General features: G+C 51.0%; 1 protein-coding gene across 14 annotated transcripts in view; it reads left to right on the forward strand.

Annotated features, from left to right (window-relative positions):
- COL13A1 (collagen type XIII alpha 1 chain) overlaps positions 1-25,696 on the forward strand; it is a 166,314-nt gene that overhangs the window by 49,941 nt on the left and 90,677 nt on the right. For all 14 annotated transcript variants that reach the window (XM_013990416.2, XM_013990414.2, XM_013990419.2 and 11 more), the window contains exons 3-4: positions 20,009-20,016; positions 25,121-25,147. In XM_013990416.2, coding sequence (XP_013845870.2) covers positions 20,009-20,016; positions 25,121-25,147 — 35 coding nt within the window. The remainder of the gene's footprint in view (positions 1-20,008; positions 20,017-25,120; positions 25,148-25,696) is intronic.

Below are 25,696 nucleotides of genomic sequence, written 5' to 3' on the forward strand. Positions count from 1 at the left end.
GGGAGCTTGAGGGCCAGCAAGGCTGTACCATCACCCCCCACACTTCTCCTCTGACAGCTCACCTCCTCCAGGAGGGCGGCTGAGGGCTGGCATAGATGCCCTGCTTGCCTGGCCAGTTGCTTCTGAGGGACTCTGGCAGCCACGCTGACTCACCAGTTCCCTCCACCCCACCATAGAGGCCACACATGGGACCCAGCCCTGCAGCCTTCTGCCCTGATTTTGGGAAGGGATGTAGCTTACTGCCTCACCATAGCAGGTTTCTATTCTCCTTTTTTTTTTCTTCCCTTAAGAGGCTTTTTAGGGCCACACCCACAGCAAATAGAAGTTCCCAGACTAGGGGCTGAATCGGAGCTGTAGCTGCCAGTCTACACCACAGCCATAGCAACACAGGATCCAAGCCACATCTGCGACCTACACCACAGCTCGCGCAATGCCAGATCCTTAACCCACTGAGCAAGGCCAGGGATTGAAACTGCATCCTCATGGATACTAGTTGGGTTCTTAACCCACTGATTTCCCTCCTTATCTCTTTTTGATCCTGGCCCTGGCCCTACCACTGCCCGATCCTGGCCCCAGCTCCATAGACACTCTGACACCAATAGCATAGGGGACCTGTTCCTTCAGAAGCCAACTGTGCAGTCTTGTGTCTTGTTCAGGAGCCTAGTGACAAGGTTAGTGTCTCCTGACATTTTCCCAGGCTGCCTCAACCTGCCCCCGGGGCAGGTCACTGCTGTCATCTCCAAGTCACTCTCTTATGGGTGTTTTTTTCCCATCCACTGAAGTCACAATGGTCCTGGCCTCTTTCCAGGCCTTGCCCACTGTGTGCTGCCTTCAGGGGATTTCAGCTTCCCTGAATTGTCCTGCCCTGGTGCCTGGGATATGCAGGGGTTCCACGGCCAGCTCCCGGCTGAGGCCAGAGGTCAGGAGAGTAGCTTGGATTGACCATCCTGGGCTGCACGGAATGATTTATTATCTGCTGTCTCCATTAGGGGCTGTTAGCACATCAAAGCAGTATTTGTAGAGCCTGGAAAAATAGTGACTATGCCAGACATTCAATGGTGGCTGTAGTTATACCATAAAGCCCCCCTGGGTGAGGTGGCAGTGGAGGGAAGAGAATGTCTCAGCTCTTGGCTACAGCAATGGCAAAATGAGACCCAAATGTCCATGTCCCTTAACATGAATTTGTGCTTCAACTCATGAAATCCTTGAGTTCGAAATTCCATGGGTTTAAGCTGCACGGTGCATTATAGGAAAAAGAGTAGATTCTGGAATCAACAAGATTGGGGTTCACACCCAAGTTCTGGCATCTGGGAGCTGTGGGAATTGGGCCCATGATGGAGTCTCTCAAAGCCTGGGCTTTGCTTCCAGAAGGATGAGGATTAGAGGCCTGGTCAGGGGACCTGGGACCACATGTGTACACTGCATGGAACAGAGGAGTACTCGGTAAATATGATTTCTTAGCCCTCAGGGGATGTCTGATGTGGGAGCCTTTGGGGGACCTTCCGGGGACCTTCCGGTGGCCCCTCCCCACTGGGAGGAGGCTGCCTCTGGTCAGCGCTGCGCTTGATTTAGTGCCATCGTCACGGTGACTGCTTTACTCTCGGACTCCTCGACTGTCGCCCACCAGTGAGCAAAAGGACCGGCTGTTCTCCTGTGATGCTGAGGGGCTGAGGCCGACCAGGCGCCCTGGGAAGCTGACTTTGAGATGGAGAAAGGGAAGGAAAGGAAGCAGCAGTGGGCAAAGGGAGAAGTTGAGCTGTGGCGCCGTCTCAAGGGAGGCCCCGGCCCACCCCAGGGAGCTCTGGAGCAGGGATGGCCCTTCAGCACTGTCCTAAGTTGGGCTCAAGGGCCAGCCCACTCTTAGGTGGTGGGGGGTGGGGGCCTTGGTCATGGGGGTTCTCGTCAGCCAAGGAAGTTCCTGGAGAGAACTGAGAGTGGCGGCTGTGTGGGCAGCACCTCTGCCTTCACTAACGGGAGCCACGCCTGCCTCAGGGAAATGCGGGTCCGGGTTGTTTCTGGGGCGTTCTGTATACTCTTCAGAACTTGTAGGTTTACCAGACACATGAATATGTCTGTGTCCCTTCATTTCTGACTTTGGAGGAGTCCTCAGATTCAGAAAAGCGGAGAATCAGCGGGAGCGCCTCCCTAGCCCTAATCCAAAGTCTGGACACCTCACAAGTTTCCCAGTGGGCCTGGAACAAATGCAGAACCCCTTGCTCTGGCTTTCAAGGTCCTTTGAGGTCTGGCCCCAGCCTGCCTTTCCTGCCTCATCTTGTGTCAATCTTTTTCCTCCCAAAGCTCTAGGGCAGAGCTGCTTAATATAAGTTTCTAGAATGATGAAACTATTTTATGCCTGTGCTGTCCAGTACAGTAGCCATTAGCTACATATGGCTACTAAATACTTGAAATGAGGAACTGAATTTTTTATTTTCTTTAATTTTAATTGAAATGGCCACAGATAGCTAATGGTCACTGTATTAGACATCACAGCTCCAGTCACAAAGACTTTTTTTCTCTTTCCCAGATACCCAAGCTTGTTCCTACCTCAGGGCCTTTGCACTTGCTGTGTGACTTATATGGAATAGTTATCCCTTGCATCCTCTCACAGTGACTCCTTCTCATTTTTTTTAAGTTCCGACTCCACAGTCATCTCCTCAGAAAGGCCTTTTTCCAATACCTGAGCTAAAGCATTTTCACTTTTTCTCAAATTCCAGCCCCTCCCCATTACATAACCATATTTTAACTTCTTCAGAGCAGTTATCGATACCTGGATATTTCTCATTTTTTAATTATTTATTTATTTAGTCTATTGCTTGCAATTAGAAAGAATAATAGCAATGTAAAAACCTCTTATTTACATGCCATTTACTGTATGTTGGGACTGGTTTAAGCTCTTCACATATACTATCTCACTGAATTCTCACAGCCACCCCCACTGTGGTAGGTATGGCTTCACCCCCATTTTACAGATGCGGATACTGAGGCTCAGAGGTTGACTTGCTCGAGGTCACACACTGGAACTCATTTTGCCTTTTTCACCTCTGTAGCCACAGGACCAACTTAGGACAGTGCCAGATACAGAAACCAAGGGCTCCATGAGTAACTATTAACTGTGGATCAGCTCAGACCCTCCTGGGGGTGGGGGGATGAGGTTGAGGAGGCTGGCTGGTGTGGGCCCAGGATGGCCTCCAGCCCTCCGTGTAGCTCTGTGGAACCCTGACTGGGCTAAACCGGCAACCTTTTCTCTGGGCAGTGAAGTGATGCTCTTGGTCAAGGTGGACTCTTAGCAACTGAGGCAGGAACTGGGCCAGATTGAGGCTGGGGCTGGGCTGGGCTGTGGCTGAGTTGAGCTGGGGCTGGGCTGGGGCTAGACTGGGGCTGGGCCAGACACTGGGGCTGGAGCCGAGCTGGGGTTGAGGCTGCTTCAGCCTGTGTTTATTGTGATTTTCTGGTGCCTCGGGCAGAAAGGGACCAGAGCCTTGGAGACCACCCAGTCTTTTCCTCTGCAGAGAGCTCTCACAGAGCCTGTCCACCCCACCAAAGCCTGACCTCAGGCTGTCCAGCTGCAGGGGGTGGGGTGGAGGGGCTGTGTACAGTGGGCTTCTCTGCTGTGAGCTCCTTCATGCGAATCAGTACCTGATAAGGCAGCCTGGGCTCCCGGGCTGCCCCGCCCCCTCTCAGCAGCATCTTCTCTTAATTAAAAAGTCAGGGAGGGCCTCCTGTCGGGAAGGGACATTCCATGAGGAGCGGACACTGGTGGTCCCTCATCTTGATGCTACATCCCCATTTCCTGTGGACTCTGCATCCCACCTCCTCCCAGTTGCAGCTCGCCACCACCTACCCCAGCAAGCAGGGCTTGGAGCTGCTCAGGAGCTTTGGATGGGGAGCCTGAAATGCAAGGCCTCTTTTCTGCCGGGCGACCTGGTGTTGGCCTCTGAACCTCTGAGCCGAGGTACATTGCTTCGAAAACTCTCAAGAGTTTATGTATGCGGGGTCCAAAGCAAGCACAAAGAGTCCCAGGGACGTTCATACAAGGTTTCACATTGATCCAATAGTCTTCCTTCCTTAAGAAAATAATAGATCCAAAGTCCTTAATGCACAGATACTCTTTGTAGCATAAAAACAAAACAAAACAAAACAAAAAACCCACAAAAAAACAGAGCTCCTTTCGTGGCACAGCAGAAACGAATCTGACTAGGAACCATGAGGTTGCAGGTTCGATCCCTGGCCTCACTCAGTGGGTTAAGGATCCAGCGTTGCTGTGGCTGTGGTGTAGGCCGGCAGCAACAGCTCCGATTAGACCCCTAACCTGGGAACCTCTAAAGGCCACAGGTGCAGCCCTGAAAAGACAAAAGACAAAAGACAAAAAAAAAAAAAAAAAAATAGAGACTTCCAGATCTACTAGCCATCGAATTTAGGCCAATCATGGTATATTACACAGCATCTATAACATGTTATTGGAAGCGGCACAAAGTATGGGATGTGATTACCTTGTCCTGTGAAGAGCAGGAAGCTGCATCCATGTTGCGTGCTTGCTAATTTCAACCCTGCCAAGGTAGGTATGCATGTGGAGGAGGATCAGAGGGAAGAAGGGAAAATGGAAACAGTTGTGTGAGAGCAGGGGGCTGGGGATGATGCTTTTCTTTAACAAAATGTCTTTAATGTTCCTAAAGAGCTATTTCAACAATAAATAAATGTCAGAAAAACAAACCAACCTTTTTTTAGAAAAGCAAAGCCAAATGCAAGATCCAAAGTGTTTTCACTCTTGTCAGTTCAGATGTATCCAGTTCCTCGGCTCCTCTTCACTGCAGTTCCCTGCAGCCCCAGCACATACTCATGAGGTCCCCAGTGGGGACTGGGATATAAGACCACAGAGCCCAACTTCATCCTTTCTTTTTCCTTCTGCCACTTCTCCTATCACATGCTTAAGGCCCTCTCAGTTCCAAAGCTAGCCTGTCACCAGACTGATTAGAGTTTTTACATTTTCAGTTTATGACAGTTCTTTGACTTGCTGTTGTGCTAAGACCTTGGCCAAGGATGGCAACTATGTTTGCTCACAGGCGCCAGCTGTGATTGATTGGTTGTGGCTGCCAGAAGGATGAGAAGCAGCATGGAAATAGATTAGTTATGTCTGCCATGGGCCCTGGTTAGAAGAGTAGTGGTATGTGTCCCAAGTATTTGCTATCCCAAGGGAATCTGGTACCACAAGTAGGACTCTAACATCTGGGCTTTCCTCTCAATTCTGCCAGTGCTTCCCTAGAGAATCTTGGATACTGAACAGTTTTGTCCTGTATCAAGAAGGGTGGCTATGCCCAGTTCTTTTAGGCAGTGTGCTGGTGTGGAAAGAGGATGGACTTGCAGTCTGATGGACCCCGGTGAGAATCCCACCTCCCTCAGTTATTAGCTATTTGACCTTGGAAAACCTATTTAACCTTACTGAGCCTTAGCGTTTTCATCTGTAAATTAGAAGCCATGCAGTTGTGTTATGAGGATTAGAAATAATGAATAGAAAGTACCCAGTCTACTGCCTGGCACACACTATCCTGTTCAGAGAATGTGGTGGTACCATCCAGGCAGGTGGCATGGAAGAAGTTCCATGTGGTGTTTCCACGCTGCTACCCCATGCAGCTGTGTATTTCTTTATGGCTAACTAACCCACAATTACATAGGCCTGCCTTAACCATGGCCTTGCAGGCAGAGGACACAGCTGCTTGAGACATGATTCACTGAGAGACAGAGACAAGCAAATTTTTCACCTGACTGTTCTATTCTAGGTAAAACACTTGGTATTATGATCAAACATTAATATTGATTAATTACTCTTCACAGTGTATCTTATTTAAAGTAAGATTTAAGAAAAATAGATACCCAGGGCAGTTAAGTACCACACAAATTGTTTCTTAATCTCCATCACTGCTCAGCATAACCCTGCTTTACCTCCAAGCCTGAGAAAAACTCAGCTTTCTAATTCACCTGCCACTCTGAGGCTTGGGCCTTGTTCAGTGCTGGTCTTCAGCTCTGGGCTCCCATGGCCAGAGGAAGGAGGGAGGCAAAGTGGGAGGGATGTAAACATTCTCGAAGGTGGCATAACTAAACAATCCCACACCTGGTTAACGCCAACTCTCACACACGAGTTCAGCTTGCAAATACCAAATACCACTAGGACATTTTTCTTCATAGACCCTTAGATCACTGATAGCCAGTGGATCCCCCACCCAGTCATGTCCTCAGCAAGGATCTACTGAGCACATATTCCAGGCTGTGAACTTGGAACACATCAGGCCTGGGAGGACCCTAGACAGTGTGTATTGTGAATTAGCAGCTTGAGGAAATGCAACTTTGTGTGGCTTGCAGAGTAGTTTAAAAAATTTTTTTTTAAATTAGTATCAACATTTAGAAATCAGAAGATTTTGCATAAAATAGCCAATGTTTGGCCTTTCTTGAATATTTTCAAGATCTGACAATAGTGTGTCTGCATCTCCACCTGAAATACTTGGTTGAGCTTATAGGGTAACTCCATTTTAGGCACACAAGTAAGCCTTTAGCCCTTTGCCACAGTCTCTACCACTCCCTATCGCACTATATCTGGCCTACTTTGTTCATTTATTACTTGTCTGGCTTCTCGTGGGCACTAGGGTTTGCAGCATCTAACTTCCTACAACTTCTTTCATAGTAGTGACTAAAGAATAAACAATTGCACCCATCAGGAATCTTACAGTCTAACAGGAAAGGCAAGGAAGGAGTTCCTGCTGTGGCACAGTGGGTTAAGAATGCAACTACAGCAGCTCAGGTCACTGCAGACATGCGTGTTCAATCCCCAGTCCAGCATAATGGGTTAAAGGATCTGGTGTTGCCGCATCTGCAGTGTAGGTCACAGCTGTGGCTCAGATTCAATCTTCGGCCCAGGAATTTCCATATGCTATGGGTGTGGCCATAAAATTTAAAAAGAAAAGAAAAGGCAAGGAAGAAAAAATATAACATTGGCATTCTCACATAGAAATGAGAAGGACAACTAATTGAATATTTCGAGAGCTTGGAGAGCATTGTGCATTGTACCATGGGGTTGTGATAAATCAAAGCCAGCTGCCTGGAGGAGGTGGTGCAGAGCTGCGGTGTATGTACTGTGACCTTTGCTGGAGAACTGTGTGTGCTTTTTGGATGTGGCAAGGGAGCATCCCTTGCACAACTGCTGACTTCCTGAGAAAGACCCAAGGTAAGGGGCGGAGGTGGGGCAGGAAGTAACACTCCTTGGGAGGTATCTCCAGGGGTTGTGGGAGGATCTCACTGCTTCTTGGAGATTCTGTCAAGGGTGACAAGTTCAAGTGAAACTCCAGATCCTTATCGAAATAGGGGTCAGAGCCTGCAGAGTCTGATGGGCACCCCAGCCCTGACTGATTTCCACCCTGCCATCGCAGGGGGTGACTTGACAGAGACCCTCTCTCTGTCCCCTGGGCCCACTGCCCCCATCTGTGCTGGGGCACCCGGGCCCCTCTGCCCTGAGCCAGAGGCCCCTCCAGGAAACTGGCGGGCAGAGAACAATGGCTGCCCTTGGCCTCAGTCTGCAGAACTGGGCCTGCAATCTCCATCAGCAAGACCTACCCCGAGACTTCCTCACTCAGGACTTCTGATTCTGACCCCAACCTGGAAGTGCCGGGGCCCAAGGAAGCAAGAAAAATGCGTAATTTGTCCCACCGGTTCAAAGCTAGTGACTTCAACCTGTACTGTTTTATTCAAATGGTGACCCAGCCGCATCCATCTGGCTCTGATTATCTCGGCTTACCCTGACCCCTGCCTGTTTGTTCTCTGTAGTTTCCAGGGTTTGGGGGCTCATCTGGGAGGCAGTGTAGCAAGGAGGCTAACAGCCTGGGCCCCTAGAGTCAGCCTGCTGCTCGCCAGCTTGTGACCTACAAAGGAGACACCACCTCTCTGGACCTCAGTTTTCTCATCTGTAAAATGAGGGTCACAAAAGGTCCCCCTTATAAGGCTTGTAAGGGTTGAATATGGTCATTTCCGCAAAACACTAAGGACGGTGCCTGGCATGTGAAAAGAGCTCCCTGTGTTGGCCATTCTTGTGGTTAGAACAGAGGAGATTCTCATACGCTTCTGGGATAGGATGTCATTTTTTTCCAACTTCATAATCAGAGTCATCATCATAGCTGTCATTTGTTGTCTGCTTACTCCAAGCCAGGAACAGTGCAAAACCCTTTACCTGTATTCTCTCACTGACTCATTGACTTTTGCCAATAAGGTAGATACTATCTTTAGTGCTATTTTACACAAAAAGACATTGGAGTTCAGAGAGGGTAAGCTACTTGCCCAAGGGCACACAGCTAGCAAGTGGCAAATTTGGGATTTGAACCTGTGGCTCTTTGGCTCCAAAGCCAATGGTCTTACCCAAGATGCTAGGCAAGGGCCCGTTTTTTTGTTTGTTTGTTTGTTTTTGTCTTTTTGCCCTTTCTAGGGCCGCTCCCACGGCATATGGAGGTTCCCAGGCTAGGGGTCCAATCAGAGCTGTAGCCGCCGGTCTACGCCAGAGCCACAGCAACAGAGGATCTGAGCTGCATCTGCAACCTACACCACAGCTCATGGCAACGCCAGATCCTTAACCCACTGAGTGAGGCCAGGGATCGAACCCGCCACCTCATGGTTCCTAGTCGGATTTGTTAACCACTGAGCCACGATGGGAACTCCAAGGGCCCGTTTTGGTAAGTGAAAAGTGCAAGTTGTCAAGTTTCAATCCCACTACTTCTAAATAAAGGAAGGACCAGTGAGGCCATGAGACCAAGCATGTGTGGGGCTGACTGAAGTTCCTGCTCAGACAGGCAGTGTCTCAGTGGGTGAGCCATCAGTCCTCGGGGGCACTTGGGGAGCCAGCTTTGGGAGAGAAGTGCGTATGGTCTGAAGTTAGCCTGTGCATGAGGCCACATGATCCTCCAAGGAAAGGACTTATTGCAGTTTTTTGGTTCTCAACCATCTAAGCCTCTCTCCCCACCACCTAAGTCTTGCTGACTCTTACTTGCTTTCACTGAATTGTAAGAGTCAGTGTAAGTGTAGCAGCTAAAAAAGAAAGCTTTAGGCTGTAGTTGATTCCAAATGCCAGCTCCGCCTCTTCTAGCTCTGTGACCTTGGACAAATCATTGAACTTCTCTGTGCCTCCAGAGCCCCATCTGTAAAATGGAGCAGTAATAGCCCTGAAGCTGCCTGTCGGGATTGCGGTGGTTACTGGGTGAGATAACACACAGCTTGGTGGCTGAAGACATGCCTGGGCTCCAGCTGTGTGACCTCGGGCTGCTAACGTGTTCTCTCCACCTGAGTTTCCTCATCTGTTAGGTGTGGATAATACTAACATCACCTTGTCAGACTATCATGAAGAGTCGATGAGACGATAAATATCCAGCTCTTGTTGGAGGTTGATGAGTTCTAGAAATACTAGTGTTTATGACAATGATGAGACAAAAGACTCAGGATGCCAGCCAAGTAATGGTTTGTCAGTAACTGTGACTTTACTATAAAAAAGCACGCACGTCCTAGGGAGGTACAGGCCTGGCTGTTAAGACGAGCTATGAAGCCTGTGGCCTCTCCCAGGCCTTTGGTGGGGGTGTGGGGTGGGGAACGTCCTGTGTGGGTCTGACCAGAGTTGCAACCCCTGGCCGACCCCTCCCCTCTCCCCCTCCAGCAGTTGCCTGGTGGGGCCTGGCCCGCCGAGCTGTGACGTTTGAACTGCCCCGAGCAGGGCCTCCCACAGGAACATCGGAGACGGTGGCAGGATACGGTGGCCAGATCCGGTGTCAGGAAGAAGGTCCGGGGTCAGAGGTGTGGTGCCTCGGAGGCTTGTCCTCCTGCAGGACCCATGTGACAGCCCTGTAGAAAGCACGCCCTGTCTCAGGGCTCGAGCGTGGGAAGGGGGGGTGGGGGGGTGGCAGTTGAGAGTCTTATGAGGACTCCTTGCCCCTTACAGAGCCGTCACTGGGCACCAGGCCCTAGGCTGCAGGCGCAGGGGCTGCCCAGGGGCTGGAGCCAGAAGGGGAGACCAGAGATGGCCTGGCAGCCCTTTCCCTGCCTGTGTCTCAGCCCCTACTGTCTGAAAGTTGGGGCTGCTGACACCTGCTCCAGCCTCTCAGGGTTGTTCCGAGGATCAAACGAGGAAGGGCCAAACGGGACCCTTGAGAGGGCAGAGGGCTGAATGCGGGTGGGACAGGCCTGGTGCAGGCCCATGGCACCCCAGGCAGGAGCTTGCTGAGGAATGGGGGACCCTGGTGGGAGGTGGCCCCAGGGAGAGAGCGCAGCATTACTCTGAGCCCCGCAGCAAACGCAGCTCTCATCTGGACGGAAGTCAGTACCCAGCACCTGAACCCAGCCGGGCAGCCACAGTCTGATTCTGGGGGTTTCTGGTCTCAGTCTCAAGGAGGAAGCTGGCCAGAAGTTCCAACCAAGGGATGGAGTGTCCAGGTGTCACTTGGCGTAGGAGGGAGGCGTGTCCTGAGCCAGAGGAGCCCCCGCAAACGGGACAGTCTGACTTTCACAGCATCCAGCACAGCAGCCCTCACATGGCTGGTGTTGAGCAGATGTTTATGATGATAAACACTTGTGAAGTGAGCATGAAGGGGACCCAGCTCAAGTGTGCAAAGATGCAGTTGTCTTCCCACTCAGCTTTGCTGCCAGGCCCCTGCCTCTGCTGAGGGTGAGAGAAGTAACCCAGAGAAACTCAGCTACTTCCTGTTTAATACTCAGCGCTTCAGACTCACCGCTCCGTCGGTTCAGGACACCATCCCCTTCTCCCGTCTTCCCAGGAGTAAAGCTGTCCTGGTGCTGGGGAGGGGACACGAGTGTGGCCTGTGGCCATCTTTGGTCAGAGCCATTGTCCACCTGGCAGGGGCTGGGTGTTGCCCTCTGTCCCCTGGGCAGAGCTCCCTGAGCCCAGGCTCCTCCTCTCCATCTGTGGCCTCCTGCCAGCCAGCAGCCCTCGCGGCCACATCCTGGAGCATCAGGAGCACTTCCCCAGTCACGGGAATGTTGGCATCTGGGGTGGTGGGTACTGCGGAGGTGGCAGTGGCATATCCCATCCCTCGGTGTCCTCCACTGTGGGCTTCCTCTTTGCCTAAGCAGACCGACTGCACCCGAGCCATCGTCACATGAGTTCCTGGCCCCAACACTTACCTCCCACGTTCCCAGCTGGGCCTGGGATCCATTCCCTGGAGACACAAGGTTGTGTGAACAGTGGGTGGGGACTAGAATAAAACTGGGGGGGTTGAGAGGAAGGAAGAAGGGAGAATGGGTGCTGGGGAGACCACAAGAGCGTCTGCTATGCAGCACCCCCTCCACACCCAGAAGCTCAGGGCTTCCCCCATCCCAGGCCCTCACCTGTCACCAGGCACTCGTCAAATAAGATGGGGAGCAAGGACATGAAGGAGACAACCTCCACAGTGAAGGGAGGGGCTTGCCAAGGGCAGAGGGGTCCAGGAGCACCCCCCACAACCCCCAACCCTGGAGCTGGCCCAAGGTCCCTTCAGGTGGGAAGGCCCCTTCCGTGGTGTTAGGAAGGTGGCCACTTGAGTTGCCCTCCAGGGGCTCCAGATGTGGCAGCAGTACCTCATCTGGGGATCTTGCTGGCCCTGTCCCTTTCCTGCTCACACCTCCCTGTCCCTCTGCCAGTCTTGACAATTAGACAGGGACAAGGGGAGAGGGCTTCCATTAATACTAGGTCCTACCATTGGCAGGAAGCGTGACTGGGGAGGGGATGCCTTCTCCCTGGAGAGGCAGGGGATCCAGACTCTCCACCTCTGCTGGCCCCCAAAGCTCGACCCTTCCTCCCTGATAAGTCAGGAAGCAATCCTTGAGCTTGGCCTTGCTTCCTGCTGTCTCACCTCCCAGACAGCTCTAGTTCCAAGATGACTAATAGGTTTCATCTCATGTGCCAGCTTCTGCTGATGGCTAGTGGCCGAGTTGGAAAAAATTGTGAAGCCTTGTCAAGGCACACTGGGGGAAGACTGGCTGTGATTGATTAGCAATGTCTGCCATGAGTGCAGGAGTGCAGAGTGTGATGTGTGTGATTTAAGCTGCTGCCCACTCCTTTCAGGACTTGTTACTCTCCATCAGCCTGAGCTGGAAAGGTCTGGGGATGTCTTATGGCTGACATCATCACAGGACAGATCAGAACCGCAGTGTGCTGGAAAATGGTTAACAGTTGGCTTTTGGGGCTGCTTTGTAGCTTTTGCCAATTTCTGTGGTGTGAATACTCCCACCATGGTTGATTTCCAGCTGCCAGTGTGAAGTCACTGAAGGCAGAATTGAGAAGAAATGAGCACCATCGGCCCTCGCAAGACTGTAGTGTGTGCTGGTTCCAGTTTACCACTATCTGAGCACTTGTACGTTTTTTCTAAGAACTATAAAGCCTGCTGCCACCCCCTCAAAGCTCTGCTAGGGGTGGCCTGTTCCAGGAAGGGCAGTAGACTGGGATTCAGGATCCTTTACCAGCTGTGAACTGTAGGCAACTACCACCCTTCTAAGCCTCAGTTTCTTCATCTGTAAAATGGGTTGTGGTGAAGCTCAATGAGCTAAGATGCAGGGAGGCAGCAGTCACATAGCATGACTTGTCAGACACATTCCCAGGGCACAAAATCCAAATGCTTTGCCCAGAAATCTGCCGTGACCATCCCTGTATACCCCGCCTTGGGGTTGCCTGGGAGAAGGTCTCCCTGCTCTCTTTGATGTCTGCCTCAAAGGGCAGAGGCTGCCCCGAAGCTCCATCAGTTTCCCTTAACCTGTCACTGATGAATTTCTCTCAATGGTTTTGAGCTACTCATGATTCCCTCCTTCGCCACTCATTAAGGTGGAGCTTGCTCCTTTTAATTCTCCTGTGATGTGTGCCTCCTTCAAGCACCCCAGTGCTTGTGCCAGGCTGTGTTCATGCTGCAGTAGTGTCCCACAGGCCTGGGTTTGGGTACCAGCTCAGGCCTGCGTGAGCCTCTGGATGCGTGAACACACGTCTAAACTCCCTGGGCCTCAGCTTTTCCATCTGTAGAATGGAACTAATAATAGTAGCTACTTCCCTGGTTTGTTGGATGGTACTGAAGTTCTTTGATAGTGTCAGGCACAGAATAATTGCTCAATAAATGAATGATTGTCCTAACAAGGTCTTGAGTGGAGGGAGAACAAGCCAACCTATAGAAGAAGAGCCTCAAAGTTGGCAAACCATAGGTGGAGTGAGGGCAAGGGCCTCAACCTAGGGGCAGAGGCAGGACTACATGCCCGTGGGGAGCCCAGGGACAGAACTGCTTCTGCTAGTCCAGTGAGAAACTCCTCACTCTTGGCACTGTGGGCATTGTGGCCAGATAATGCTTTGTCATAGGAAGCTGCCTACGCCTTGTAGGATATCTAGCAGCATCCCTGGCCTCTACCTGCTAGAGACCGGAAGCAGCCTCCCAGCTGTGACAGTCAAAAATGTCTCTAGAGGGCGTGGAGAAAAGGGGACCCTCCTGCACTGTTGGTGGGGATGTAAATTGGCGCAGCCACTATAAAGGTTCCTTAAAAAACTGAATACACAGCTACCATATGATTCCGTGATCCCACTTCTGGGCATCTATTTGGAGGAATCCATCATTCTAAAAGATGCATGCACCCCATTGGTAATTGCAGTACTATTTACAATAACCAAGACCTGGAAGCAACCTAAATGTCCATCCATAGAGGATTGCATAAAGAAGATGTGCAATAGAGTATTAAAAAAAGAAATGTATAAGTTGCTTGTATATCCTAGAGATTAAGCCCTTGTCCATTGCATCATTTGAAACTATTTTCTCCCAGTCCGTAAGTTGTCTTTTGGTTTCCTTTTTGGTTTCCTTTGCTGTGCAAAAGCTTGTCCGTTTGATTAGGTCCCATTGGTTTATTTTTGCTCTTATTTCTGTTGCCTTGGGAGAATGACCTGAGAAAATATTCATGAGGTTGATGTCAGAGAATGTTTTGCCTATGCTCTCTTCCAAGAGTTTGATGGTGTCTTGTCTTATCTTTAAGTCTTTCAGCCATTTTGAGTTTATTTTTGTGCATGTATACATGTATGTGTAACTTGGTCCCCATGCTCTACAGCGGGGAAAAAAATTAAAAATTTAAAAATTTAAAAAAATTTAAAAATTTAAAAGAAAGACAAATAACCCAATTTAAAAAAAAAGAAATGAAATTTTAAAAGAATGAAATAATGCCATTTATAGCAACATGGATGGACCTAGAGATTATCCTACTAAGTCATCAAAGAAAAATATCATATATCCCTTATTTGGGAAATCTAATAAATGATACAAAAGAACGTATTTATACAACAGAAACAAGCATAGATTTCAAAGCCGGTTTTCTGGTTACCTTGGGGGACACAGGGGAAGGAGAGGAAAGAATTAAGAGGATGGGAATAACATTTACACACCACTGTATAAAATAGGTGCTTAACAGGAACCTACTATACAGCGCAGAGAAATTTACTCAATGGTTTGTAGTAATCTATAGAAACTGTTCACTTTGCTGTACACCTGACATCGTACGTCAGCTATACTCCTATAATATTTTTTTAAAGTTACCATAATAATAAATGTTTAAGCAGGTTTTGTTAGCAAAATATGGGATCTATCAACATGTTATTTAAAATAATTTGAGGAGTTCCTGTCGTGGCTCAGTGGAAATGAATCCGCCCAGTGTCCATGAGAAGGCAGGTTCGATCCCGGCCTCACTCAATGGGTTAAGGATCCAGCATTGTCGTGAGCTGTAGTGTGGGTCACAGACACACTGTGGATCTCGCATTGCAGTGGCTGTGGCATAGGCTGGCAGCTGTAGCTCCAATTAGACCCCTAGCCTGGGAACTTCCATATGCTGCATCTGCAGCCCTAAAAAGCAAAAAAAAATTAATAATAATAATTTGAGTCACGAATGATATAAATTATTACTTATTTTGGATATTAACACATCTAAAAATACTCTGCAAATTAATATCTAAGATTGTGTAATGTAATTTTCAATACCTTTGAAATAAACTGGATTGCAAATTTAAAAAAAAAAATGTTTCCAGGAGTTCCCGTCATGGCACAGTGGAAACAAATCCGACTAGAAACCATGAGGTGGCAGGTTCGATCCCTGGCCTTGCTCAGTGGGTTAAGGATCCGATGTTGCTGTGAACTGTGGTATGGGTCACAGACACAGCTCCGATCTGGCATTGCTGTGGCTGTGGCTGTGGCCGGCAGCTGCAGCTCCGATTAGACCCCTAGCCTGGGAACTTGCATATGCCATGGGTGTGGCCCTAAAAAGCAAAAAAAAAGAAAAAGAAAAAGAAAGAGTCTCCAGATATTGCCAACTCTTTGCTGAGGGGCAAAATGCCCCCAGTTGAGAACCCCTGATCCAGTAGACAGAATATGACAGGCACCATTATTCCCCCAGGTCCTAGGAGAGCCTGGGATGCAGAGCATCTGCCCTGGCAGGATGGGTGGGTCGGCACGTGGCAGAGCCAAGTGGCAGGTGGTCAGCCACAGGCAGCCTGGCAGCAGGCACCCGGCGGCGTGGGTGGGGGCTAGGACCCCAGCTGCTGGGAGCCCAGCAGTCAAGCAGGGTCAGATCACCGCTCATGGCTCATATGACGTTGAACTCGGACACACTCTGGCGCATTACTTCTCTGTCCAGGACCAGGACTGGATCCAAGGCCTGGATGAGGCAGAGCCCTCAGTGAAGAGGGGTGGGTAGAGAGGAAGAGAGAGGAAGAGCCTTACTCTTCCTGATTAGAAAGGGGCCTGATTAGAAAGGGGCCCCTCCCGGCCCTAAGGACCTTCCTAACCCCCAGTATGAAGAGTACAGGCTTCTGGGTAAGAGAGATCAGGTTCAAACCTAGGCATTGCTGCATGGAAATTAACGCCCCCCCTAAAAAAACCCAAACACTTTTAAGAAGGGAGAGCACCTTGGACACGTTGCTTAACCTCTAAGCCTCAGGGTCTTCACCTGTGGAACAAGGATGGTAATGCCAACCTCATCTGGTTGGTATAAGGATTAAAGGTGCTGTTATAATGACTGTGTTTAGCGTTATGTCTGCCCCGTCATAGGTGCACAGTAAGTGTTGCTGAACAAATAAATGATGAATGAGCAAGTGAGTGGATCCTCCTACAGCGAATCTTTCTCCCTTAACCCTTTTCTTCATTTTAGTTCTCTTTGGAATTTCTCCAGCTCTCTGACCTAGGAAACGGATGATTTCTCATCAGGAGGAAATGAGTTATCCCTAGAGCTTACCATCAGGCCTGGTAGATATTAAATGCTTTTTTTTTTTTTTTTTTTTAAATGAAGTTTTCCCTCCTCAGAGGGCAATGACTGTGCCTTATTCATCTGTACAGGGCCATAGCCCAGCACAGTGACTGACACACAGCAGGCATTTGTTAAATGTTTGTTGAATGAATAGATGAACGTACAAAAAAAATGGCTGAAAGACATACCTAGAACGCTACCCAGGATTCCTCTTTGGAGTCCATTCTTCTATGTCTAGGAGGAGTGTGACTGCCTTAGTTGGAGGAGGTCAGCCAGATCCTGGGAAGGGCAGCTGTGGCTTCACTGAAGTGATGGGTGAGAGGGTCAGCTCTACAGGCCATGAGAGAGTGTAGTTTGTTTGGAAAATCCTTGGGTGAGGAGTCAGGAGACCTGGGTTCTGGTTCCATCCCTGTCACCCATCTATGCAGAGACCCTGGATGGTCACTACCCTCCCTGGGCTTCTGTTTCCCTATTCATACAGTGGGAACCTGGAGATGCCTTGGGGTGACTCCATTTTTTGGTGCTTGGCCAAGGTGATGAGTCAGTCAATGGCCAGGTTCCTGAGCCTGGCCAAGGGACTCATGTGGGAGACCAACCAGTGACACTGCTGATTTCACAAAGGCATCGGCTCCCCTGCCACCTTAGACCTGTTGGGCATTGAACACAGCACCAGGTGAAGCATCTGCTCTGGAATCCAGAGGTCTGAGAACAGCTGGCAGGGGGAGGGAAGCAGTTAGATTTTCCAAGCGGTCTAAAGATTTTCCAGGGGGGCCCTTGCAGGTCCTCGCTGGCAGGGGGAAAATGTTAGTGGTAGGAAAAGTCTTTCATTGACTCCATGATCTCTCCTCCCCGTCTTGAGGTACAGAATCATCTAACAAACAGGGGCTTTTCCCATCCTGAAGTCTGTGTAAGTGACAATTGGGGGAACACTAGCCTAGGAGAGCTTGACAGAGCCAAATGCCCTTGCATGAGAAAAGGGGGCCCTGGAGTTCCCGCTGTGGCACAACAGCATCAGCAGTGTCTCTGCAGCACCAGGACGCAAGTTTGATCCCCAGCCCGGTGCAGTGGATTAAAGGATCTGGCCTAGGTCGCAGCTGTGGCTCAGATCTGATCCCTGGCCCGGAACTCCATGTGCTGCAGGGCAGCCAAAAAAGTAAAATAAAATAAAGCCAAAAGAAAAGAAAAGAAAAAAGAAGAAAAGAAAAACGGGCCCATAAAAGAGATGGGATGGTTGGGTCCAGAGAGAGGAGCCAGAGGCTGAATGCAAGGCCTCCAGGGGCGGGATTGGAGAGGAACAGGTCTCGGGGCAATTTGGGGGTGAGGTGAGTTGGTTTTTGAGGGAGAGGCATGGAGAGAGGCAGTGTGATGGTGAGTCAGCTGCTCTGCTGGTTCCTGTGAGTTTGGCCTTTGGGGAGTGGCTCAGCCTTTCTGTGCCTCAGTTTCTTCTTCTACAGGGCCTACTCTGTCATGGAAAAACATTTAGGAAGTGTGCCTGGCACGTGGTCAGGGCCACAGAGGTGTGCAGTGGTGATGGTGGCGGCGGTGGTGATCTAAAAACCCTTGAGGAGTTCCTGCTGTGGCGCTGTGGGTTAAAAATCCAACTGCAGCGGCTTGAGTCACTGCAGAGGTGCGGGTTAGATCCCCGGCCCAGCACAGTGGGTTAAAGGATCTGACGTTGCTGCAGCTGTGGCACAGCAGCTGCGGCTCGGATTCAGTCCCTGGCCCAGGGAACTTCTATATGCTGCGAGTGCAGCCATCACATTAAAAAAAAATAACCAAAAACCAAAAAGAAAAAAACACCTTGAAAATTTCAGTAGAATTTACATCACGGTGGGGGAACCCAGCAAACTGCTCTTCTGGGACTGGTCCGAGTGCTGAGTCTCCCGCAGCTGTTCGGCTGCGCCTGGTGATACCTGCGTGGCAGAGGCTAACAGCAGGCAGGGCCGTCGCTGGGGCTGCGCTGTGTAACCAGAGACCCCCACCCCATCCCAAAGCCTGTGCACTGGGAGCTCCGCGGGTGTGGGGCATCTGGTCTCCATGTGGCTAAACCATCCCCAAACTGCCACAGGCTGAACTTTGTCACCAGCCTGTTTCTCACGAGGATGCTTCCCCCGACCCAGAGGCACGGACTTTCCAGCTGGGCTGGCCCCTCTGGCAAGTGCACTAGGGGGATATTTTCAGATTCTGGGTGACATTCCCCTGCCCCTCAGCCTAATAGGTCCCAGATGCTCCCTCCTCCCCCAGCCTCCCTCCCTCCTGCTGCTCTGAAACCTCACTGCCGGCCTGCCTGGGGCCTCCTCGCCCAGGCCCTACACCTCTTGACTCTTTTTTTAAATTTAAAACATTTTGCTCCCCCCTTAATATGACGGCTTGACAGGGGCCAGCATGAAAGAGGCTGTTTCCTCCTGGAAGGGGACCAGGACTGAGAAGTAAGCAGATGAAGGCAGAGGGAAGGACGCCGGCTTTGGGACGTGAGGAGTAAGAGGAAACTTAAAGGAGCCTTTATTGGCCGAGCATAAAAGAAGCGACAGGAGTAGCAGCTGTGTTAACGTGGCCAGGTCACCAGGAGGGGGCTGGGCCGACGCCTGGGGGCCCAGCTGGGAATCCCACGGGCCCTGGGGGTTTTGTGACTCACGATTGCAGAAATGCCTTTCAGTTCACTATCTTTCGGCTGCTGCTTTTTCTCTCATTAAACCTCCCAACCCATCCTCCTGCCGCTTTTACCGGACATTTAATTCTCAGTTGTGGTCAGTAATGAGATAGGGCTATTGCTGAGGCCTGTGGGGTGGGGGGGAGATGGCCCCACTGAGGAGGAAAGAAAGGAGGGAGGAGTGGGGGGGGCACAGAGGTGGCAGGGGTGGGGGAGAAAGCGGGACTGGGCAGCAGACCCAGGAGGGCAGAGAGCCTGACTCACAGCTTAACAGAAACCAGGACAGGCCCGATACACATCAGCCAGGGAACCAACCCAGTGGGAAGCCTCCTTGTGCCCCTGAGTTCCTGCCTATTTTCCATTGCGTTTCATGGGAGCATGGACGGGATGATGAGCTTGCTCATAACTGCAATTTCTTTAGGTTCTGTTACACTTCTGACCTTTGGCAAAGTGCCTGAGTGCCCAGAGCCTGGGTTCAGCAAAGACACTGTGTGCCCGAGCCAGGGCTGGTTCCATGGAGCCCATTTTGTGGGCTGGGAAACTGAGGTGTGGATGGGACTGTACGGGAATCTAGGGCCTGAGCCCAGCTGCACCTGAGGCCCAGACGTCTGGGTTTCTCATCCAGTGATGAAAATATGGGGATGAGGAGTTCCCATCGTGGCTCAGTGGTTAACAAATCCGATTAGGAACCATGAGGTTGCGGGTTCGATCCTTGGCCTCGCTCAGTGGGTTAAGGATCTGGCATTGCCGTGAGCTGTGGTGTAGGTTGCAGACGTGGCTTGGATCCCGCGTTACTGTGGCTCTGGCATAGGCTGGCGGCTACAGCTCCGATTAGACCCCTAGCCTGGGAACCTCCATATACAGTGGGAGCGGCCCAAGAAACGGCAAAAAAGACAAAAAAAAAAAAAAAAAAAAAGAAAAGAAAACATGGGGATGAAATAAAGGGGGAAGAGACAATATTGGTAAAAGTGGGCCAGGAAAATACAAACTTCAGAGACCACATGGAAACTCCTCAGCGGAAGAGTTCTTGGACACAGCTTCCGAGGCAGCCTTAATGGCAGCAACACTGACCCTGGCCTTTTCTCTCTCTTTCAGGACCTCCTGTAAGTACTCCAGCGAAGCCTGGTCTTGCACACCTGAAAGGTCTTGCTCCCTGCTGGTAACTGGGCCCCGAGTGGGGGGACTGGGCCCCCGACACCCTCCGCTGAAGTCTGCAGGGTCCCTGCAGCAGGCTGACTTGGCTGTCATTTTGCTTTCCATCCACCTCTGCGCCGTCCAGGGCGAAACCGAGGTGGTGCCCAGGACAGGGCATATCCCAGCTGCAGCCTGAAAGGCTGGCTTGCCTCATTGTTAGCCTCCTCCTTTGTCCCCCAAAGAGGCAAGCGGAGTCAAAGAAGCACCAGGTATTAGAAAGAAGAAAGAGATCATCTCCACTCAGGTCTGGTCCTGAAAGGCCTTCTGCTCTTTGGGTAAACGGGTTGGTGGGCAGCTCTAAGTGTGGACGCTCTGAGGACCTGGTGTCCACTCCACCGTGTGGGCAGCTCCATCTGGCCAAGTCACTTTGGGCAAGTGATTGGTGGTGGTGGTGGCAGTGGTGTTTTTATGTAAAAGAGTGATGTCAGTGGCTTATATTGGGAAACAACACAAATTAGAGGCAGCCTGTCAGGCTCCTTCCCCTGGCGTCACCCCTAAAGCCCAGGGCAGGGCCAGGGAGCTGAGCCATTTCCAGAGAACCTGAGAAGAGCCCAAGGAGACTGTCCCCCCGAAGTAATGGATGCAGAGAACAGGAGCGTGTCTTCTGGGGACAGCATTTGATATCCCAACAAAAGACCCAGAGGTCGCCTGGGGAGCTGGGGATTGGAGTTGAAAGGGCCCAGCCTTCCGCATCAGATCTTTCTCAGGGATACTGAAAGCAGCCCTATCGGCGTCCCGTCCTCAGAGAAGTCATTTCCATAGCTGTCCTCCTCTTGATCTGCACTGGCGAGAGCTGCCGCCCCAGCTGGTAATGAGACCGCGGTGCTCCATTCCATCCGTGTCCTGAAAGGCGCATTGAACCCACGCTGACAACCCTGCCCTGCTCGCTCTCTGCACAGAAAGAGGAAAATCGTGTCATTCCCTGAAAGGAGGAGGGACGATTTATCTTGCGTGTTGTGGATGTCAGATCTCAATTCCTGTCATCAATCTTCCAAAATAAACTCTGCCGTCGCAAACTTCGACAGACCACCTGCTGGAAATGGGCTCTTTTTCCCCTTCTTTTTTTGAAAAAGCCAAAAAGAGGCCTCTCCTCCCCCTCTCCCGGGGCCTTCCGCATGTTGGATGTCCCCAGGGCCAGGCCCTCGAGACTAACCCAAGTCAGGGCTGGGTCCCTGCCTGACTTGAGGGCTGCCCTCACCAGGAACACAGCGTCCTGAGAGCTCCTGCTGGCCTCACCCCACAGCCGTTTCCCTCCTGGGAGGGCGCTGTCACCGCTGGGGGCTCTGCAGTGTGGGAGCCAAAGACCGGGTGGATATGAGCCCTTCCCCATCCCCTGCCTGCCCAGCCACCACCAGAGCCAAGGAGCCAGGGAGAGGAGCTCAAGGAGCTTTCTCGAATTCTTAGCCTGACACAGAAGAGGTCTGAATCTTCACTCAAATCTGGCTGAAACCAGAAGGCAGGATGAGGAGGACGTGGGAAGCTGGCCAGGGTGGGAATCACCCCTTAGCCTGTTCTCTCTGCTTCGTGCAAAGGAAGAATGCCGCAGGCCAGAGCCAGAGAGAGGGAGGTGGCAGCTGTCACAACGCCTGTCTGTCACTCTCTGGGTGTTTCTCAGGGGCACCTCCTGGGGGGACCCTGTACTCTAGTTCCTGTGGGCACAAGGACAACCAGTGCCCAGGATGGATTTAAGCAGCAGCAGGAATCATCTGATAGATAGAAAATTTGTACCTACCACTGCACCCACTCCTGCCCACGGCAGACATTGCTAATCAATTAAGTTTCTTAACAGAATACTTTTCTCAGTCACGACCAATCCATTGAAGTCTGCACTCAAGCTGACAGATGTTGGCTATTCCCACACTAAATTTAGGAGAGAGTTTCTTAATTATGGAAACTGTGAGACTGAAACAGATGACCAAGGGAAGTATGGATGTCTCTTTCTCTGAAAGAATATAAGAAAAATATGATAGAAGTTCCCATCGTGGCTAGGGTTAACGAATCTGACTAGCATCCATGAAGACGCAGGTTCAATCCCTGGCCTTGCTCAGTGGGTTAAGGATCCGGCTTTGCTGTGAGCTGTGCTGTAGGTCTCAGACATGGCTCAGATCCTGCGTTGCTGTGGCTGTGGTGTAGGCCAACAGCTACAGCTCCAATTCCACCCTAGGCTGGGAACCTCCATATACCAAGGGTGCAGCCCTAAAAAGCAAAAAAGGAAAAGAAAAGAAAAAATATGATATCCAGCTGACAGCCCTGGTTGAATGTGATCCTTGCTGAAATACTAGCTAACCCTTACATTGTGTTAGGCGCTGCTGTGCTTTTATGGATAGTGTAATAGAGTGATTGCAAGCAGGGGCTCTGGAGTTAGACCGCCTGGGTCCAAATCCTGGCTCTGCCACCTCTAGCTGTGCAACCTTAAGTAATTTACTTTACCTCTCTGTGCCTCAGGTTCCTCACCTATAAAATAGGGTGGTAGTAGTATCTGCTTCAGGTATTGTGAGGAAAATATGTATTATTATATGTGTGTATGTGTATGTATACATACGTATGTATGTGTGTATAATTTTTCCGTTTAGAATATATTAACTCATTTAAATTCTAGAAACAAAAGGCTTCCCTAGATAATTCCCAAAGACTCTGACAAGACTTTAATTTTTATTTCATTCAAAAATTCATTTATTTCATCTTATTTCTACCCTGACTTTGCCCAAGGAACATTTTTGAGTGATGCACAAACTAGATGAGGAAGCAACAGAGGGAGTGCATGGAGAAGAAGGGCAGGAAAGCAGGGGATGCAGGGCTGGTGACACCACAACCTCATGTGGACTCGGCTTTGAGCTTCCTGGTGGGCAGAGCAAAGAGGAAAGCAGAGTTGTTGCAAAAGTCGGGCTGCAGTGAGGTCAGAACATCCCTGGAGGTTGGGTGAAGCACTGCTTTTGCTGGTGCTTAGACCATAGAGAAGTTCCTCTCTTGTGCAGATGATGTTAGTAAATTGCCCCTTCTGTCCCTATCCAGATTAGACCCCCTTGTGGAGTTGGGAACCCTCCTCGGCCCACCTGCCTCCTGGAATGGGAGGGAGGTGACCATCCCTTGCTGGCCCATCCCTGACAGCACTTAGAAGTGGCAGGAAAAGGGACAAGCTCTGGTTTGAGAACACTGGGTGCCCAGGCTGTCTTGGTAGGGCTGGGAAGGAAGGAGGCTGCATTCCCAGGTTCGTGATATCTGCCCTCAGGTTTATTTGTTCACAACTGTGAATTAAGGACCTATTAAGAGCTCAGCACTCCTTAAGGCACTGGGGACACATCCATGAACAAAACTGAAAGTGCCCTGCCTGCCTCCTGAGCTTATGGTTTAGGGCCCTAGGGGCACACCCAGCAGAGTGGAGGCCTGAGTCCTGTGCCCATGGGGCCGAGATCCCGAGCTTGGGTCTCTGTGGGGGTTGTCACTGCACCCCTGCCTCGGGGACATCCTCAGGAACAAAGGATGGGGTAGAGGGCATTGTTCCTGATGCTGCCTGCATTGCAGGTCCAGCCCTGCAGCGGATGGACTTGTCCCCCCATTGGGCATCCCGGTGCTGCTGAGGGTTTATGGGAAGGGCAGGATGTCCAGAAGGAGAGAAACTACCCCTGAGGCAGAGCTTCTGGAAGGAGGGACATACACCTCCCCCCAGCCCTGGTCTCTTCTATGACAATGCTCAGAGCCTGCTCCCGGCCGGCCCGTCCTGAGTGCTCTCCCTACATTAGCTCATTTAATCCTGAGAGGTGGATATGGTTGTTCTCCCATTTACACGATGAGGAAACGGAGATGCAGGGAGGCCAGGCGACTTGTCTAAAGTCACCGACTCGTGACAGCCACGCGGGATGACTCCAGAGCCCTGCTCTTCACCGAAAACCTGCTTCTCCCTTACCAAGACCCCATCTCTCTGGAACCCAGGTGCTGTCCAGGGTGGGAGCTTGGTTCCAGAAGCTGTCTCCAGGTGGTCCTCCTGCTCTACAAGGCACCCCATGACACCCCACGAGGCAGCTCCTAGAGCCGTCTCTCTGCCACCCTCTTATATCTGATCCAGCTGGAGGTGGGGACCAGAGCAAAAAAGACATGACTTTCTCATAACCTGCCTGGGTCCTGGGCCCCCTCGTACGCATATTGCCATGAGAGTAACTATACGGTCAACATTTGGTTGAATGTTTTCCTCTTTTCAATGGGATTTCAGATCTATCATATGGAGTCTTTAGTCTCCACCAGAATTGTGCTTGGCACGAGTCCCAGGGTTATAAATAAAGGGTTTGAGAAAGACATGGCTGTGGTCGGTGAAGACAGGCTCCTGGAGCCACACAGGACCCCACACATGGTGGGGTCCAGCTTTCTGCCTCACCTCCAGCTGAAGCTGGTTGGAGATATTCAAAGAAGGAAGTCCCAGTGCCCCCTCCCCACCCCTACTGAGGACAAGAGGCCCTCCGGGGAGGCACCCCTGCTCCATGGTCATGGTCCATTGGCTCAGATGGGGCAGGCCCAGCAGAAGTGTCCCAGGCAGACGGGCGCCATTAGAGCAGCCATCTGGCTTCCCTATGTGACAGGACAGGGAAGACCAAGGCCCACCCCCTCGGGCCCTGGAGCAGGTCAGAGCCAGCACACATGGAGGGGTGGCATGTGGGATACTGAGGCCCAGAGCCCTGATGATCCTGGAGTTGTGAAGGACAGACAAGAAGGGACAGTCTTGCCTTTCTGTTCCCTATGCTTACCTTGGGCCTGGCATAGAAGAGACCCTTGCTACTGCTTTTCTGAATGAATGAATGAATGAATGAATGAATAATCAATCAGTCAGTCAGTCAGTCAATCAGTCCTTGAACTGAAAGGAAGCTTAGTGACTCAGGCCTTCTCTTCATTTCGTTCATAAAGTAACAGAGGCTCATAGAAAGCAAGAGACTCCAAGGTCACACAGCTGGTTGGACTGTGCAACCATTGGCTATTACCCTACCCTGACCTTCCTAAAAGTCACTCTTTCCTCCTTTATTTCAGGGTCCCGCTGGAAGACCTGGCCTCCCGGTAAGTGGCCTTTGTTTTCTTTTTCTCTTTGCATCTCTCTCACGGGCTCTTTCTCAGTCCAAGGACAGGCAAGGTGGGATGGCTGCTTTCCTCTGGGTGTATCTGGATGGGAGGCCGCTTTCAAGCATCTTCACCTTCAAGCTGAGGGTGAAGCTCCCTGGCACCTTTCCTGGGGTGCCAGGTAGGCAAATGGCTGCATGCAGACCCCTCCAGGGCTCAATCTGACTTCCAGACTGGTGGCCCTAGGAGGGAGGGCTGGAGGGCCAAGCAGGGAGTCAGCCCCCTGGCTTGCTGGGTGGCCTCCTGCAAACCAGCTTAGTTAAAGACCTCGGTCCCTGCTTTGTGCTCTGCCCTCTAGTAAGAGCAGATGCAAAAATGTTGTTTCTCCACCCACTTCCCATTTCTGAGTGCTAGCGAGGCTGGATCGAGTAACCATGGGGGCTTTGGAACAAAAGTGGAAACAGCACTAATGGCCATCTCTCATTGAGACCTTACAATAGGTGCCAGGCACTATGCTCATCCCTCTTCAGACATTTGAGTTGCTCACTG

Source organism: Sus scrofa, chromosome 14, assembly GCF_000003025.6.
Source record: "Sus scrofa isolate TJ Tabasco breed Duroc chromosome 14, Sscrofa11.1, whole genome shotgun sequence".
Lineage (NCBI taxonomy): Eukaryota > Metazoa > Chordata > Mammalia > Artiodactyla > Suidae > Sus > Sus scrofa.